A 19174-nucleotide genomic window follows, 5' to 3' on the forward strand; every position below is an offset into this window, starting at 1 on the left:
TGTGCGTGGATCCTTGTTAGTCACATATATATATATATATACAAAAAAAAATTGCCACTACGGGATGAGTCATGTAGACCCGTTGCGTTTATTCGATACTACTTTTTCAGATTAATGACAAAATCATCTAGCTCATCTAATATAAGCGGTTAAGAAAGAGCTATTATCGAAACGTCTGTGGCCTGTCAAGGGCGAAGCAGGACGTCTCAATCCAAGCCGTAGTGGACGAGCCCGTCAAATGACCAGCTTGACACTGGGCTGCACTGAATTTTTTACCATAATCATCCTTGGTTTGGGGTGTTTTTCCGTTAATTAGCTCGACACTAAATCGTCGTCAATCGTCACGCACGATGCTCGTCCTCCAACGAACAGATATTCATGCAAGCATACATAAAATGTATCCTTCTAAACAGTATACAGAGTGTACGCGCCCCTTTACCCAAAAATTAACAAGAGCATTACCACACCATCAATAATGAGAATAGAAGTAACAGCAATAAGAACGACAACAACAAATATAGTGTTAATGAGACCTGTGTAATGTCGTCTACGTCTCATACGATTAACGTCTTAATCAAGTGCCCCATCCCACCGCCATTTTGGTGACTAGTCCCGACATGTAGGGGCGGCAAAAGAGTCGCTGAGACATTTTACAGACGCAGATAACGAACGACGGACCTACAAATCGAGCAGTATAAGGAAAAGCGTAATAATGGCCGTCAAAACAAAGTGAAAGTCATCAAGAACAGCCAAACGTAGGAGGGAGAACTAAAAAAAAAGCCATTCATTGCGGGAACAAGGTTGAGGTACTTCTACGAGCAAACACGTTAGACATGTACACTAATACATGCAGCTACATGTACAACAAACGCTCAAACAAACTACGGACCGATGATCCCTTCGGGGTTTTTCATCGATCATAATCATCATTTTGAAACTCTTCATGATGAATGATTACCCTGCCTGGTTCGCACACAGCTTCCTTTTTCTTCAGCCACTATCTGCTATAGCCACTGAACTAGGACGATGTATTCTCTCTCTGAAAAAACGGTCATATCGACCAAGAGGGAGCTGGAGACTGGGACCGCCCGAAAATGGAACTCAGACGTCGCATCATTGTCCGTCAGTATTACTGTTTGGTAGATAAACTACACAGGGCTAGCTTGGTAACACACTATATATATATTGACGTTATAAAGTGACGGCTGAGAGCGAGTTGTCTTCCTAGATGAAGCTAGAGGGCTATCTTTTATAGATAGATGTCGAATATGACTGGCTTTGTGCTTATAGCTCGTAAAACTCCTTCTCAGTACATACATATATAAACGCTCATAGACACACATGCACACTTCACACGCAAAAAAGCCACTTTTCGCTGGAAAGTAGAAAATGGTGTCAGTCGATCATCTTCCTCAGAGCCGCTGTTCCGAAGTAGAAAAATAAAAAGCAGAAAGAAGACAAGCGCAGAAAATGCGCAAGCTGATGGGAGAAATCGTCGAGTGAGATAAAAGTGTTGAAACAGGCAACAAAAGAGGGAAAGATGGAGCACACAAGCAAGTAAAAGCGAACAGGAAGGAGCGACTAACAGCTAGCTAATGTAACAGTTGTAGCGGTATTATCGATGCCGCAACGGGGACGGCGACCGACGCGGTCATGTAGTGGCAACGATATTGGCAGCCAAGTGCGTTCTGCGCTTGCTACGCTATGGCCGCACCAAATTGGACATGTCGAGAACAACATTACTGCCAATCCATGAGTTGCTTTGTTACTCCACCCTGAGATGAAAGAAAAATAAGAGTTACAGCAAACACAGCCAGCAACTCGGCTCGGGGCCAAAACGCACACAAACGGACGTAGATCTGCGCAATTTACAAGACCTTTAACGATGGACTTCTCTCATTTCTCTGTCCCTGAATCAGGATTGAGTTAGATAGGGCCTGTATGTTGGTGCAGTGTCGTCCTATGACAATGTCTTTGCTAGGAAAATCGTTCGTGCTGACGACGATGGTCGCAGGGTCTAAGATCGGTTAGGCAAACAAAAAAGAATGAAACCACACCTTCGTTAAGCCAGGTCACTTCGGCCGAAACGATGCAGCCGATAGGGTGGTCGTAGTGCTTATGACGATAGTGAGGTAGAAGCGTGAACTGTAGAATAGGAGACTCTGTGCGTGTTGTGCATATCGTTGTCATTTATAGTTTCATTCGTTGTTATTACAAATAGGGCTACTAGACAGACCTATTTGTGCATTATTAGTAACCTATAGATAGAACCTCGATAGAAGCGAGATTCAGAACGTCCGACCAACAAAATGATCCACGGCAAACGCTTGTCGCCTAAGTGAGTTGTAACATTAGATCCATTCCTTAAGATCGGCCTGATAGAACCATCAATTACATGTCATAGACCGTTCATGATAAGGACAGTGAGGTGTTGAGCTGCTGGCGGCCCCGCAAGTGATATTCGCAACGAGTGCACGAACAATGAATCGAGAACGGAGTACAGAAAACGTCAATGAACGTACACTGATACCCTGTATTAAGATAGGGATCAAGCATGGCAACATCGCAAGGCACTCAGTCAACCCCAGATAACAAATCCGTTCCGGCAACTGTCGTAGAGTGGTAATAACAATCCGTCGGCGCTGGACTGCGCCCCAAACTTTATTGACTTCTCGCTTTAAATTATTTCTCCTCTTCGATACTATAGCAGTGGCAGCATGTGTCATTCATGTCTGTAATTCGTAGCGGTACTAGCATAGTAGTGGATGAGCTTTCCCGTTTGTTGCTCTGCAAAAGATGCAAGAGTCATCAAGTGAAATGTCCGAGCTGGCCTGAAGCAGTAACAGCGACAGTAGCAGCTGCTCAACTGAAGTTGACTCTCATGTTGCGTAGTTTTGAAGCCGCATCACAGCACCTCAATTGAATGACGACTGAATAGCGGCCTTATTCTATAGCTGATTATATAATATTCGGCATTGTTCCCCCGTTGTAGAGCATTTCTGTACAACTCGAAGAGAAACTGCCCGCGGAGAGAAAGAAGAGCCAGCCACGTATGACGAGCTGGTGATGGCCGCGGCAGCAAAAAGGGCAATTGCGACGTCTACACGGTGACCCAATAGATGTTTGTACTTTAGGCACTGGCCAGAAAAGACCCGATTTGTACTTGTCAGTTTGACGGAATGAATGACTTGGTCCGTCAAATTTACTCTAGAAGGCTGGTAGGCCGAGAATAGTACGAGTGAGTGACAAATTGCACTGTTGGAAATAGCGGATAGAATTGGTCAGACGGCTCGAGATCCATCAGGCCACATATTAGGTAGCTAGCTATACAGGGGAGAAGGTTGGAATTTCAAAGATATGTTGATTTTTGTTTCCTATACGCGTACATTGTGAAATCTTTAAACACGATGAACCTATCCTTTAGTTGTTTGCTAGGCTCGAATTGAGAATCTAAAATGTGTCTGTTTGGTTGATAATAAAAAAAAAAAAAAGAAAAAAAAAAAGCATAGAGAATAATCATTGACAGACACTGATCGTAGCTTGGGAACGAGCTCAATCTACTTGCCAGCATTTGTACTAGTTGTGAATCACAAACGGTACTATTACTCGAGGTATTACGTCTTCACGTGTAGTTAGTAATTCTCGATAAAATTATCTAGTTACTGCTCGAATGAATACGGCATTTTAGACGCTGATAAATCGATCTGAAATTTAGGGAACCGTTTGCGTAAAATAAGGGAAACAAACAAAGGGGTTGACGACACTAAGTACATTGTCCCAACGAAAAGGGCCAACTAAGCGACGGCTATAAGCACGATTTGTGTGGTTCAATTACACGACCCGAAACGTTTCTTTTCCGTCCTGCCTCGTCGTTTTACAGCTGACACATCTAACTTATCGAACAGCAGATGAAAATCGCATCTAGAGTTTCTCAACCAGTTTTTTAGCGTTTACTGAGAGATTCTTCTTAGGAAGAGGATCACTCTTAGGCCAGGTTTGTTGCCAATAACTTGCCTCTACGTCAACCTAGTTCGTCAACGACGTACAATAGTATTTTGCGCCCTCCCTTACGTCGGCGGTATCGGAAATGATATATAGAGCGACAGGGATCGCGTCAGAGAGAGGAAACAAGGAGGCCATATTTCGAAAAATGTTTCTTTTGGTAATCCACAACAAAAGTTTAGGTTATACGTGCGTGACCTTTGACAGATTACATACATATACTACGAGGCCAGTTTCGGCGCGCGACGTAAATGTACGCACTGTGTATTTACGTTGTGCGCCGTCGACGCGAGTGAAACTGAGAAGATAGAATTTTATCGGCGATTTCACGTCGCCTGTGACGCAGTACGCGCACTTGTTGTCTGAGCGCCTATTGGTCATTTGGTTAGGTGTCAGTTGTAGCCGTGTTCTCAATGAATGAGAATCAATGTCATGCAGCGTGTTCGATCATCAATGAACCATCGATGGCAGGAGTGTTCGTCGTAGGCCCGAGTGGTACGATACGGCACGCTGCTACACGCTTGATATCGGCGCCACAGTAGCACACGAAACTAGCTAGCGACAACGGTAACTGTCGCCTATGCTGCCACAGATGTAGTAGGCAAGGGTAAACTAACTGGCTGGACAGGGAACCAGCCACAGTTGCGCTGATGATGACAGACTCACTACTACTGCTGCTTCTAGCTTTGGCTGTCAGCAGCCGTGTATCCTGCGGACCCGCGCAGCGGCAACGACGGTATTTGTGTGCCTCCGCTCCAGCGACGCCTCGCCGCCATTGCGACGAATGACGGACACTCTCGCCGCAGCGGAGGTTTCCACAGCCGCCGCTGTTGCCATCGTTCTTGTATTAGTCCTCGTGCTGAATCCCGCTGCCGGCGCAAGTAATGAGCGAGTGAGTAAGTGAGCATTGGGGGCTCTACAAAACCATAGCGTGCCCAGCGGAGCCAGAAAAAAAGAAATGAGTGCTTCTACTGAAGTGCAACTGGTGCTGGTCACATAGACAAAGACGCGCTATCCGAGCACAGAGCAAAACGGTTGCGAACAACGGACACAGAGATAGCACACAACTGTGACTACGGGAAAATGAAGATCGTGATCAGTTGGTCTCTGTTTGCTGTCTATTAATGCCATCGGTGATTTGCTCTCATCGCCAGAGATGTTGTGACAGGCTGAGCAAGCAAACGGGCAGCTCTACGATGACAAGCGGATAAATAGTTCCAGTAATGCCGTGCAGCTAGCAAGGAATAAGAGAATGTACGCCATGCTCAGTTCGAAATTGCACTAAGGCTTTCATTTCCATCCCAATTAGATAGCCGCCACAAGCCGTCTCTCGCCATATCTCCTTCGCATCAACGTATTACACTGACAAGAGTCTTGAATTGATCAATTCAATTGTTTCTAAGGAAATTGGACAAAGCGAAAAAGACTGCAAGAACTCTGTAAGTGTAAAATGCTTGTTTCGGCCGTTGCGTGTACTACGGACACGAGGACCATGACGGATTGATAAGAACTCGATGGATGAATGATCTCATAGAAAATTATCTATTATTCAAGTAATTTGCATTTTTAGCAACTTATGAGGATGTATCACAACGGTGCGGTGCAAGCCGTTGGCTTGAGCGTACTGACTGGCCTGCTTCGCGCGAATATCATGGCTCCAGAAAACAATCCGTTTATGTCAGAAACGAACGCAATGGTAAGTAAGTAAGTGCACAGCCTAGTTGGTTCGTGCGTTCTTCTGATTTGTCCGATCGATACGTATAGATATATATGTAGATAGATAGACAGACACGAACACCCTGCGAATCGATACATGTGAAACGTGTCGAAGGAAATCTAAGCGGAAACAGACTCTATAAATTAACGCTTTGTCAGTGGATGGTTCCAATGAATAATCAGATTCCGCAAAAAACAGGTCGTTTGTGGTAACCGGCCAGTGAAAATATTTTGTCAAGCGTAACATTCGCCATATTGTTTTTTTTTTTTCTGTGTACTGAGGTGTGTACCCGTCCAGAATTTTACCAAACATACGCACATCGGCGGTAATATCTATTAATATCTGTACGTATGCAACTAAATCGTTGAGATGATTATTGCACTGAAAGAAGCGAGGTAGCAACAGTTGGTGCTACCACAGCGATCCCTTTACAACTATGCTAAAACGTAGCGTTCCAACAAAGCTCGACCTAAAAAAGTACGAATTCAAACTTCTATTCTGTCAGATGTATCTGAGGAAACCACTACCTCAGAACCTTTTATCGTGCCGAAAAACTACGCCACTCGATTTTCGCTAGCGATTTACGTGTTGCCACTAGTTCTATGCGTGTCTTTCGTGCGGGAACGTATTGGATTCCACAGGACAGTCGGACTGAGGGTAGTTTGATTCTAAACGTCTCGCGCTGTTCGAGTTTCATTTAATGATTAATAAGTCTCTTTGCCTTCAAGGCAGTCTATTTGATGTGTTTGTGGGCCAGTTTAGGTCCTTTTTTTCGGGAGAGATTTCGCATACGCCAGCCATTGACCCTTACATTGTAAAGTGTAGGTTGTAGCGAAAGGCCGATTCAGTCGCAATTTTTGATTAAAATGGCTTTCCAATACGTTTCTCTTCTTCCGGATGTATTGTCCATTAGCGTTCACATTTGCCCAGATAAAAGGTCGTTGTAGTAGCATTTAAAGTTGTTCTTAAATTTTTTGCACTTTACGCTCTGAGGCCATTTTTTTTTTTCAAAAGCCTCGTACAAATGACGATCGGTGAACTTGATATCCTTACTACGATAACTTTGCTGTTTGTACAGTTTCGCTGTTGGCGTATGAAGTTTACAGTACTCAGCTAAGATAAGGAACTGCAAGAAAGGCAAATAGAGAAACCGTGCTAGATAACGGTGGGGCTTTGTTTGAAGAAAATGGAAGGGATCCGTGGAACGAACGAGGCGTTCCGGAATGACATAGCAGCGATAGCAGTAACCGGGATATTCTCCTGTCAATCTGGCGCTTCCATTCGTATGGTTTTCTTTTCTGAACGTCCCTCGTCACGGTGTACCGTTATCAGTGCTGTGTCTGCCGCAGCTCTCAAGAACAAAACATAGGTCGCCAATTCGATCTGCTTGTCTTCAGCTACTACTATTACCATCATGGCTGACAATAACCTCAATAATGAACTCTAACGTTTTTCAAAGACGAATGAAATGAACAAATAGGAGAGGTCATCGAAGCGTGCATGACGCATGGTTTTGTATATAGATTAGTAGCTTGATTTGGCTAAGTTTTAGAAACAGCAGATACGTTACGCAACGCTTGCGTAAATATTGGATACCCGTAGATCAAGGCTAGATGTAGAACGTTTCAGACTTGCACGGCTGTAGATTTCTTCGAAGCCAGACTGTGCGTATTTGTGTGTTGTTCGATTTCACGTCCGATTGGCAATTTTTCTGCTAAGAAATATCATATCGTTTACAATGATCACTTTGTGGGGCTGCGCGTTATGCCTACTGAATGTTTCATGTCAACCTGTACGATCGATTCGTGCGAAACGAGTGTGATCCCCTATAATACGATTGCCCGCCTTTAGTATTGATTTCATATGGCACAATACGAGCCCATTGTTGCGACATAGTAAACGATATGGAGTTCTAGGTGAATCCAGCGGGCTTTGAAGTCGAGTAACTTCTGAACTACGCGCCATTAGAGGACGATGTCTAGCTGGCAAAATGCTGTCTTTGAGAAATCTGCGAATAGAAATTGGTGAAGTAGGTTTAGAAAAAAAAATCAACGCACAGTGGTCAAACGTTTGATCCTCGAAGTAACGGCGTTGCCGAAATTCATTGAAGATTGGTGAAGATATTAGATAGAAAGACGAAACGAGAGCACAGTAAACAACGCAGACATTTGAAGAACGGAGATTGGGTTGTTGAAGTCTGGCGAAGAAGTCATTAGGTATCGATACCTGCAAGAATAGCATGCATTGCCTAGATTGAGGGGTTCTTCACAGAAGCAAAGCTAAGAGTCCAAGGGCTCTCTTGGCCAGAACTACCATTTCATATGTAACGTATTACGGAATTATTTTTTGGGTCTTGAAAATGTGAACGCTGAATAAAAAATGATACTTCCGTGAAGTGACTCCAGGCCGATGGGAAATTCGAGTGGTGTATTCGACAGTTAATTGACAAAAGCCCGTGATGACTTTGAACCTCGTCTCGTCTATGGCGACCGTGTGCTTCTGTCAATCTCCACTGTTAGCCGTAAACGGACCAGGGGGGACGAACGCGTCGCCGTAGAGGGAAATTGAGCTCTGTGGCAGTGTTAAGTAGGTTTGGGCGACAGTGATGAAAATGAAGCAATGAAAGCATCCCGCTATCTCGAGTTTCTCAAGAGACTTATGGGCCATTGATGCACCGATCGAAAACACGCAGGCTGTTGATAACATCCGACTACGTCGGCGTGCCTCATTACTTCGCGGATTAAGCGAACAGATATTCAATGTTGGTTTCAATCCGCCTATGCCTCAAATTTAAGTACATGTAATCACGGGGCTTTCGATGCCCTAGAAAGGCCAACTGGAAAGCAAGTATATTCCATGATCGATTTACCTCGAGAAAGCAAATGGTAGGTATATGATCATTTAGAAGCTGTTAGGGCGCTTGTAAAAAAAATAAGTGAAAGTACTTCGCCTCGTTTCAATTCAACTGGTTCTAATGCTATTGAGCTGCGAAATCCATTGGATTCGCTTACAGCAGCTTAGCAAAACGAATCATAGCTGAAGAGCCAGAGACTTGTTGTGTGACTCAAGGCGTGCCGTTCAGCGGCCACGAAACGTATCAGAAATAGTTGAAGTTAATGACTTCCACCATCGTATCGTCAGCAAATCTATAATAAATGGAACAGACAAGTTTCGGAGATGAATCCAAATATAGCCATCAAACAGCTTGCAATATACAACATAACCATTACTCTGGCAAATTCATATCAACTTCTATATACGCACTATAGTGGTTAACATTTCATTCCTTAAGTTCTATTTTTGCTCTATGTCACAGGTAGCAAAGGTTACCTCTGTGGGCATATATTATGTTTTCAGTTTTCACAATATGTTGCCAAGCATTGTCTTTATGGGATATTTCAATTAAAAATGATGCGTCTCAAAGATTTGTGTGTGATTCCAACTGAATCTATAATTGCTTTCTGCATACGACAACAACCGAAGTAAACGTGAACATCTAGATACGCAACGGCACCTTCAGACTGATACGGACCGCAATACGTTACAATTTATGACTGGCATTTTTGTACGACGAGTCCTTCGTATCCAAGTCATCAGGGATCTGCTATTGACAGTTATTGAATAGCACTAAGCCCTGCTGTCGTTGTTCAGACCTCTGTTGCTTACTCCGGAAAGAACCAGTGTTTTCACTTGCGAAAAGAGTTGCCGTGAGCCTCACTTGATAGACGGAATTCTTTCCGAATTGGAAAATCCCATTAAGGCATAATTAGAATTTTGTGAGGAAAATAACAGAGCATTGATATGAAATGTCCTTTGTCAACACCGCATCATTTTCAACGCTTACTTTTAAAAAGTTGCCGGTTAAAGGAAACTCATTACAGGAAATTGCTGTTTAATACAGAAATAAATAGGATGGTATCCCTTGAAGCCCTGTACGCGTGTAGCCAAATGGCATTATGAAGACTGAATAAGAGTATCTAATCATCTATATGCCATCAGTTATACAATGTTGTAACATTTTTGTAATACTACAAGTCACTACATGGGCCTTCATCTACATCTCCAATTTGAAACAACGTTTTTGAAGTCCTGCACTAACAATAAGTATTTTTCAGGCAGAAAAACGAGCAGTTTGGGGATAGAACCAATTAAGTCAGCATTTCGTATGTTATCACCAATAAACCGACGGGTTACGAGACTTGCCGCATCGTGTGCTGAAGGAACTACACAGATCTATCCTTTAAAGTATGTAGAATCTTCAACTGAAGGTTGTGGGCCCCGCTTTCGCTCGCAGGCCTCATCTGTGTATGTTATAAGTCTGCTCAGACGAGATAACATGCTGCCAGTCGATCGAATTTAAGGATACTTGCATTAATTAGTTATCGTAAGTGTGCTTCGTCTGTAAAAAATATCTCCAGCCGCGACCAAAGAGGACTCCTTATCGTTTTCGATCGGCTTTGTTCTATCGTTGATCATACTGCCTTGTCTCTTTAATCATTGCTTTCGCGTAAGTTCGCCAAGCTGACTCCGCTAAATCATCTACATCTTTCCTACGATTCTGTGAAGTAGTTCAGCTGACCGTGAAACACTTGAGCTCTTCGCAGCGGCTGATAGCAACAGTTACGCACGTTAGCCAAGCAGAACGCTGAATAGCACTGCAGCTCATGGTAAAACCTAAAAAAAAAAAACATTCTGAGAGTCCTTAACCAATGATGTAGTTGTTACATGTAAAAAAGAAAAGAACGAGAAACGTCGGCCGTTACCAGCGATCAGTAATAGAGTAATTAGAATTGCAAATTAAAGGCTCTCAATCTACCTTACTTACGTGCGTTTGTCAAAACCGAAGAAGGTCCAAAGTACTATAATACACCTGAAGGAACGAATAATAGTATTTGTAGACTCCTCACATTAATACAGATATTCTCATATCCGCATTTTCTACTGTGTAGGAAGTGGAACGTTTACTTAGCGCGACCTCTACAGCTCCTAGCGACCTTTCAAAATAAGTGTCTCAGGCTTGATGACCTTGTAAGGATATGGCAACTTGGGTTGGTTGTTGCTTCGTGCAAACCGCAGTACGTCTAGTCGTTTTTTGCGTGTGGCAGCAGCCAGTTAGGCCGTCAGTTCGTAAGCCTGGCTATATCTTGGACATGGCTGCATCGATGCATATGGAGTGCTATACATTCGATCCTGCCGCTTCAGTTCTCGATAGCATCGTCATTCCCTGCCTTGCACGGGCCAATGGTTGATGCGCCCATCTAATCGGTCGATAATTAGAACATATGGGAAAGCTGGAAAAGGCTATAGCTTCGCCAAGCGAAGGCAGAAATCCCGCACAGGACTAATAGTGGCGGAGTACGAGAAAGGAAACTGAGAGCTGGTACTTTGGGTTATAGCGTGTGTTACTGGGCACGGTCAGTGGAACTGAACAAGGTTAGCGCATGCCAGGACCGAACTACGAGACAGTGTTAGCAGACAGGGTGAGACACCTCAGAAGTAGGAGCCTGTGCTCTGGTCAGTGCAGGCCAACAGCCATTTCCAAGAACTTTGGCGGCAAGATATTAACCGTTGGTAGCTACATGTTTTCCCATATACATATAGACAGGCCCTTTGCTGACTGCACTTTCCGATCGTATCTGACGCGTTCGTCGTCTATGCAGGCGCCGGTGTATCGATTGGACGAGTTGGAAGAAGAGAACGACGACGAGTGGAAAATTAGTAGCCCCCGCTGCTGTTGGGGAAGCCGAAAAGGTTAGCTATGGACAGAGAGAACGAAACTGTCGACTAATAGAAGTGTCATTACTGTGGATGGGCCCCAGGGCTTTAATATGTACGCATAATACTGGCTAGCCTACCGTTTCACAGTCACGTGCACACAAATATGTAGGTTAGCTTCTTCTCGATAGGATACTATATCTAGTGGTAAAGATTTCAAAATCTTGTGCGTGTACACAACTATATGTTTCGTAACAAATGACTACTGACTATTGGAGAGCTACAACCCAAATTGGCTAGTAACCGTAGTTTTTGGCACTGGCACTACAAAGTAGTTGGGGGCTATATATACCCGTGCCACGCCTAGTTGCAGTCGTTTCCACCCCTGGCTACGTGTAAAATATGCCTTTGTACAAGCCAAAGATATATATTCCAGCGAGTAATATGCCTTTGCAATAACTGTTCAGAGAAATATAACTCATACAGCTAAAGATCATCACAGTACCTTCTCCTTCCCAGAAAACGGGGCAGATTGTCGACCATTTCCCTTACCTTGCAAATAGTTTTCGCCTATTTCGGGAATTATTTTCCCTATTTGCGCACGTAACTATATAGATAGGCCGATTTCACAGTACTTCTCCGTTAGTTCACTTATAGGCACATATATGCATATGTAACTAACAATTGGAAGTCATGAATGCTGGGTGTACAACTCATTGCCACGCTTTACCGCCCGAACGATGACATACGTAAATCCGCAAAGATCAATCTTTTAAACCAGATATGGTTGGAAATGCATTGATTGTTGTTTTTTTTTTCATACATATATGCCCTTCATCTCGCGCCTCTATTCTTACATGAATCATTATATTATATTTCTATATATTATAGATCCACTGTGTGTAACAAAAGTTAGCTATTGTGAGTACGCACACGTCACAGGGTCTTGCATCTATCAGTTTGGTGTGCATTGTACATGTGTGCAGGGGGTGTATTCTCATGTCGACGGAGGCAATTCTGTCGAGTACTCCTTCCGTTTTAGGTGGTAAGTGTGTTTACCATGGCGAAGTGGCATCGTTGCGCTATAGTACAAATGCTAGACGCGTTTTCCGCACATCTGCAGGCCCGAAGTGCCATCGTTTGCAGCTAACTGGCGTTGTGTTTCGTTTGTTTGCTGAGCACTTAGGTGTCTTTCGATCCTCGTTGTCCACCAGGGGGGATTGTGGCCTGTCGTTTGAAGCGCTTTCTAGCAACGGTCGACGATGTGTTGTTCACGGTGAAAGCGTTCCCCATTGACCGCCCCCTACCATTACTTCGATCCAGCTCAAGTTGATAATGTTGTTCGTTCTTGAAAGTGCTCCTTTTTACGTTCTCAGTTAGGCTTTTTCCTTCTGATTACAGGAAAAGACGTCGAGTGCATCAACAATACACTTGCCATTTCCTTATTTCCACTTTGCCTGAATTGATATGCGCTCATATATCTATGAGTTGGAAGTGAAAATGGTTCCTCTGCACTCCTTTATTTCGGAAGTTGTCTATCGCGAGAACTTGCCTAATATAAAGTTTCTCGTTCTACTGTGCTAAGCTGGTGAAGACACGATATATCATTCCAACTGAAAATTTGCTTCTATATTTCCAAGCATTTCACGCTGGCAAATCTTTACTAAGTATAATCTCTATTACCAGCAAACTACATATGTACATTCCGCACCTTCGAAATTGTTCGAATATCAAAATTTCGGTCGCGCAAGTAGTTTTTCAAGAAAAAACAAAAACTGGTATGGCTTGCAACTGTCATCGTCGTCTGCTATTTTGCTATCTGAATACTGCTAAAAAATAAGGACCCTTTTATTCGCAGCAAGCCTCGACACACCCTTTTTTTGGGTTCTAGGAAAGCCTCATATAAGAAACCAACGTGCAACGTACAAGCATTTATAGTCATACTCCTATGCAATATAATACGGTAAAAGTACAATGAAACAACGCCCAGCGATCAAAAGGCAGCAAATTGGTGATCTGAATAAGTTCGGACGACCATATCGCGCGCTGTATAGAGCTACTGTTTCTGTTTCCGCTGTTGTTGTTGTTGCCACTGTAATTCAGGCCGAGGCAGCAACCGTAGGAGTACTTGGTTAGTAAAGTTGACTCGTTAACCTAATTAACTGCTAATTAAGGCGTTATGCTTCCTTTGTTCTCCAATGGAGGCCTTTCATCCGTTCATTTTGGGCTCTGAGTTGCCAATAAAGCCTTTGGTGCACCCGCTTGTCTTTCTCCTATTCCTAACCTTTCCTAAAGATATCGTGCAGCCAATGCACTTACACACACATACACACATATAGACTGCAAGCCAGCTATGATTATATAAATAATATTATGTATATATTAATATATACACTCCTATATACGTATACTGGATCTCGTATCTGTTTCCAAGGGGACATCTATATTTCTATTCGAAAACGAAATCGTTGAAACCATTAGCACGTAGGCCATTAGGATTGTTATTGTACCTGTTCTTTTTTTGTCTTAGATTTAATGGAAGTTAGTGACTGGAAGTTGTTCTCTAACTTACGTAGTACTGGTATCAGCAGTAGGACTCTGTTAACACCGTACACAAAAGTATCATTATAAAGACTGTCGTATAGTGTCTAAGTTTATTTTTTAGGTTAGATTTAGAAAGACACAAGATTTCCCTGTGCCTTCTACTGCGCTTACTAATATTAGCTCTATATAGTAAATCTATCGTTATTATGTCGGATTGTTTATAAATGCATGTTGTCATGGTATTGCCATTGTAGAAACAGTTGGCCCAACGTTATCGGAAGGACACCGAAATTGACCCTGGAGTCAGTGGCCTATTGCCACAAAAAAGGAGTATTACGGCATCTCCTCTCTGGTTTGCTTTTCCGCCCTTGTGATGCGAGAAGCCTATCCAAATGGAACTTGCTATCTATTTGCGGCGCCATGACGAATCAAATCGACTTTTTCGGCATCTGTTAGTATCATTTCTACGAGCAGTTTACTGGAAAACCCTCTACGATATTACTAAAAAACGTTAGAATCGTATAGGCTTTTCATCGAATAAAGCTTTCTGCAAGAGAGTTGTGTCCTCTGTGATTGGTAAGCTCGAATGAGGAGTTCGTCTTCAAAGGAACATACGCGTAAGTTGTTTTTAATCCAGTAATGATGCATTGAACTAGTGTTACCAGAGAGATCCGCGAGCTATGCTTCGCAGACTTAGCCGCTGATTTAACTAGTTTTTGTCGTTTAATGTTACGTTTAACCTAACGTCAATTATACACTAACCCCGCTGCTCCATTTGAGCCGCTTATTAGCCTGTTTTTTTCCTTCGTACTCCGTAGCCCCACTCTTCGATAATCGGTATAGATTTAGAAAGCACAGGTTTACTCTGAAAACAATCGACAAGGTCTTATCATAGACAGAAATATAATGGAAATGTCGCAGTCAAGAGATCTCTTTCACGTGATGTTAAGGACGCTTTTAATACCTTGATATATACTATCCACGGCTGCCTAGGAAAAGAAAAAGGAAAAACAAATTTTATTTGCGTTATATCTGATATAAGATGAACTATAGCCAGATCGTGCACTCATAGTTTCGAAAGTGAGCAGTTGTTTTGAGATCTCCACTGATTAGGATCCGTGGCAATAATCCAATATATTTATCTATTGGAATATATTTTACATTTGATTAATTTTCAACTAAAAAAATTATTATTTTATTATTAACTGGCTGAAACTATCAATAAATATCCACCAAATACAATAGTGTTCGGACGGCCTAGTCTGGGCACAACAAGACGCATTTCTCTGCGTTGCATGAAAACCAGGGATTTGCGATTAACGTTAGTTCAACGTTCGCAAATTGTTACCACGGTATCTGGTTGTCGTATCGTTTCATAGATTTGTTATGTGAGCCTTCAGCGGGACTCATTTAGGTTAGACCTCATAATGGTCCTGGACGTTATACGAAAGAGGTGATTCCAAGGACATGGCCACATAGCAAGGATAGCAGAGGCGTACAAAAAATAGCCCAATTTTGTGCGTGTTTCGTTGAACCCGAGTTGCGGGTCCGTATTATAGGATGGTAAAAAAAATCGAAAAGTTCCTTCAAAATCCGATGCTGCACTTTTTACATCGAGTTTTAAAAATACACAAGTTTATATAGGCATCCGCCTATATGAACTTTCTGCCTTGCCCCGCGTTTCTTTTGCATATTCTCAACGATTTTCGAGCAAATCTCCGAAAGAGGTCATAATTAAATAATCTATTACAATTTTTCTTCAAATTACAGGGCGCATTCACACATCTTGACTGAGACTTGTGTTTTATACATCCGATTCCTTCGTATAATATCGTTCTACTTATTTTTAATAATTTGTTCGGAAAATGTGGCTCGACGGGGCCATTATATTAACCTAACACCGACGAAAGCGTAATATAATGTAGAGCAGGAAGCAAAAAAAAAAACATCTGATAAACAGAAGCATAACATCCGATAGTCCTTTTCGAATTTTTGTTCCTAGTTTGACCTCTTTTGTATTATTTATTGAGAGAAGCTGAGCTGAATAGAGAAATTGGAGCAAACAGACAGATATACTTTGTCATTGGGTCACTAAATCGTCTAAACGTATTTGTTAATTTGCTCCATGCTGGCTGCATATAAATGAATAAGTTGTCATAGTTACTTAGTCAGTAACTGTGATTTCGGCTGTACAGCTTTTGGCTTGTCTCCTTTACTGCTGTAACCGTACTCTCTGACTCGAAGGACACGATTTGATGACCTGTAGTAGTAGCTGTATATATGATTCGCGTGTGCCTCGAGGTAACTTTTCATCGAAGTCAAGCCTGAAATAAAAGGTCACCAGATCAGGTAACAATAAATTAAAAAAGTCTGTGTCGTCTAAACTTTCGCCGGGCGTTTTCATATATAGACTTGAGATCTGCCCCTTCGAGATACGAATCCAAAGTGTGGTCGAATAGGTGCTGATCGCGAAAATCACTCTGCTATTGATCGTTGCAAAGGGTTCTTCTGTAGCTTTACTCTGTTAGGACAACATGATAGTTTTATTCCACAGGAGACGATTTCAATCTTTTTAACGGATACTACAGCTTTGCAGGCGAAGATCATTAAATAACTCATCTATTTCATTTGAAGGAACTGAAGTAATTTTCTCTTTCTATCGGTCGAGTATACGACTACACTGATTCGAGGGAGGTTGCTAGTCGAAAATTTTCAGGCTGTAAACGCTTGTGTCTTGCAGATGACTATGCGAACGCTTCGCCTATCAGATTGTAGCACAGCTATCTATCTTCTGTGATGATCAGTCTAAACAAACGGAGAGCTGAACGCGCATGCTGCTGCTGCGAAAGCCCCTACAGTTTGTTGCCCTTTTTTCAATTATCGAATGAGACAAGCCAACGTTTATTTACAATATGCGAGTCAGGGTTCGTCAACGTCCACGTGTTTGTTGTCATCTACCGAACATTAGCTTAGAATATTGCGGTAAGGCTCTCGTTCAATTCACCGAAACCTCCCCGTCGATCATCACTGTCGTCGCCGGCACATGAGCAGTCAATGACACCCATTCAACTACCTGCAGACTGACGCTTCTGCTGGCCTTCATGGGAACGATGTCAATGGTGATGTTTAGGTATATAACACCCCGTAGCATAGTCGAGCTCATTTACAGATTCTACCGTTTTCCATCCCTTTCTTCGAAGAAATAAATCACTCCTACCACCAATAGTGCTACCACGAGCACCGCCGCCGCCCCCAATGCGCTGTGCGTGTACGGCAATCTCTTGACGCTATAAGAAAATCCATGCGATGAGCAAAGGATATATTTAGCTACAATTGTTGGTTAGACAGTGTGGCTCCTAGTGATTGAAATTTGAAGCAATTCTGAGAACATTTAGATCTATACCCTATCTCTAGACGCATACATATTGTTGATCGGCCAGATACTGTTCAAAATCAGTGCTTTTGTGTTCGTTCCTTAAGCAAGGGGTCTTTTGCCGAACTCGGAACTTGGCCAAATAATCCTTTAGCCTCTATATTCTTCTCTATAGATTTTAAACCACTTCTATGGCCAACTTTATTTTACCTGACCCCTTGTATTGGCAGCGGATGACTGTACTTATCGAAACGATCAGTGTAACTGCTGATCAGCAGCTTTTTTTTACCTTCTCCATCTTGATCCTGATCGTTATTAAGGGCTTTCGTCTAACTTCACTTTGCTCAGCCATCTAAACGAGCAACACTCGAATATGCTTAAGCACCGATATCTGTTCTGACAATCGTACCGTTCGTGCAATTACTCCTGATTAATACGATCGATAGCCATCAAGTCGTACGCTCTGCCTGCAGCGAGGACCAACGATTAGCGAGTTCCGCACTATACTGAGGTTTCCCTGTTTACCTAGCGAGAAGTCTGATGGGTACACTAACTGAGGTTTGATTTTCACCGCTAAATAGTCTAGTCAGCACAAACATCAGCTATAATTAACTATCTCAAAACGAACATACAAAAATACAGGGAGTCATGGCTAGATGGCGGTGACCACAAGTAACTATGACTGATATAATATTTTTCGGCACGGCATCAGCTGCGTGAACGCTTAATTAATCATTAATAAAGTTACGGACTGTATTTGCATTGGCACTGTATGAATTTGATATTTGCCTAAGGGTTCATCATATATGATACGGTTAACTTAGTTTTAACAGCTCTCGGTACTCAACCCTGGTGCTTCACTGGAATGACTGTAGGCAACAAACCGGGATTTTATTATACCTACGTTGGAAAGACACATATTCCTGCTAACCTTTGGCAAAATTTTAAAGCGTCCTTGTTGAGCTCCTCGCTTTTATGTGCCTAGTAGTCGATTTATACTTATTTCCAATGTACGTTTCCAACGCGCTTTAGCTCTAATTCGATGCGTTTAATCCTACGTGCTTGTAGACCGGCCATTACTTTATAGTGAATATCTTATACATAGCAGCGCTTGTCTTACATGCTGTCGCAAATAGACGCCAGCCACACGCAATTTTGCAGGATCAAGAGGACCGAGATTATGGTACATGGCACGAGATGGCGGGAAGCCTATCGTGTCCGAAAACGGCAAGATATGCGTTCGTCATTCTTTGCTTGTTGTTCTGCAAGGAGATTCCACGAGTGGCTGGTCGCATTTGTTGCCTCAACCTTTGTGCGTAGCATTAGTGGCCGCTACTATTATCGTCCCAATCGGCGAGAGGGGTACCTATTCACGGCTCTTTCTTACCACTGCTGACTTTCCCATCCTCCTCATTGCTTCGTTACTACCCGTCGTTGGTACCCTCATGCCTTAACCTACTCTCGCTTCGTGGCTATAGCAACACCATCACCACCACTGTCACCGTCGAAGACGTCCTGCTGCACGTCCTGCTCAGCAGCAGCCGCAAGAAGGCAAGACAGAGTACACGATGTTGAAACGACCCTCCAAGTTCGAAATGTCCGACGCGCTTTCGTCCCACTTGACAAAACCCACACACACAGTACAGGAATGCTCCCCGTCCCGTTATTGCGCACAGCCGCCCCGTAGGCCCATCTTTCGATAGCAAGCCAGGCCCAAATACGTAAAGCAAAACGCGAAGAGAACGTTGAAAAAGCCGCTGTTCCTTCAAAATAGCAGCTTTCCAAAGCGAAACTAAACGCATGGAAAGACATGAAAAAAATAG

General features: G+C 42.9%; 1 protein-coding gene across 2 annotated transcripts in view; it reads left to right on the top strand.

The window, feature by feature from the left end:
- The first annotated feature begins 4718 nt into the window (after window positions 1-4718).
- LOC111254153 (matrix metalloproteinase-20-like) overlaps window positions 4719-19174 on the top strand; it is a 44717-nt gene continuing 30261 nt past the window's right edge. Inside the window, exon 1 of one of the 2 annotated variants that reach the window (XM_086974305.1) lies at window positions 4719-5698. Coding sequence is in view for 1 of the 2 variants with exons in the window: in XM_022814709.2 (XP_022670444.1) it covers window positions 5579-5698 (120 nt within the window). In the remaining variant the exon portion in view is untranslated. The remainder of the gene's footprint in view (window positions 5699-19174) is intronic. The other variant, XM_022814709.2, reaches the window with a different exon arrangement.

Source organism: Varroa destructor, unplaced genomic scaffold (genome assembly GCF_002443255.2).
Source record: "Varroa destructor unplaced genomic scaffold, Vdes_3.0 BEIS01000007.1, whole genome shotgun sequence".
Lineage (NCBI taxonomy): Eukaryota > Metazoa > Arthropoda > Arachnida > Mesostigmata > Varroidae > Varroa > Varroa destructor.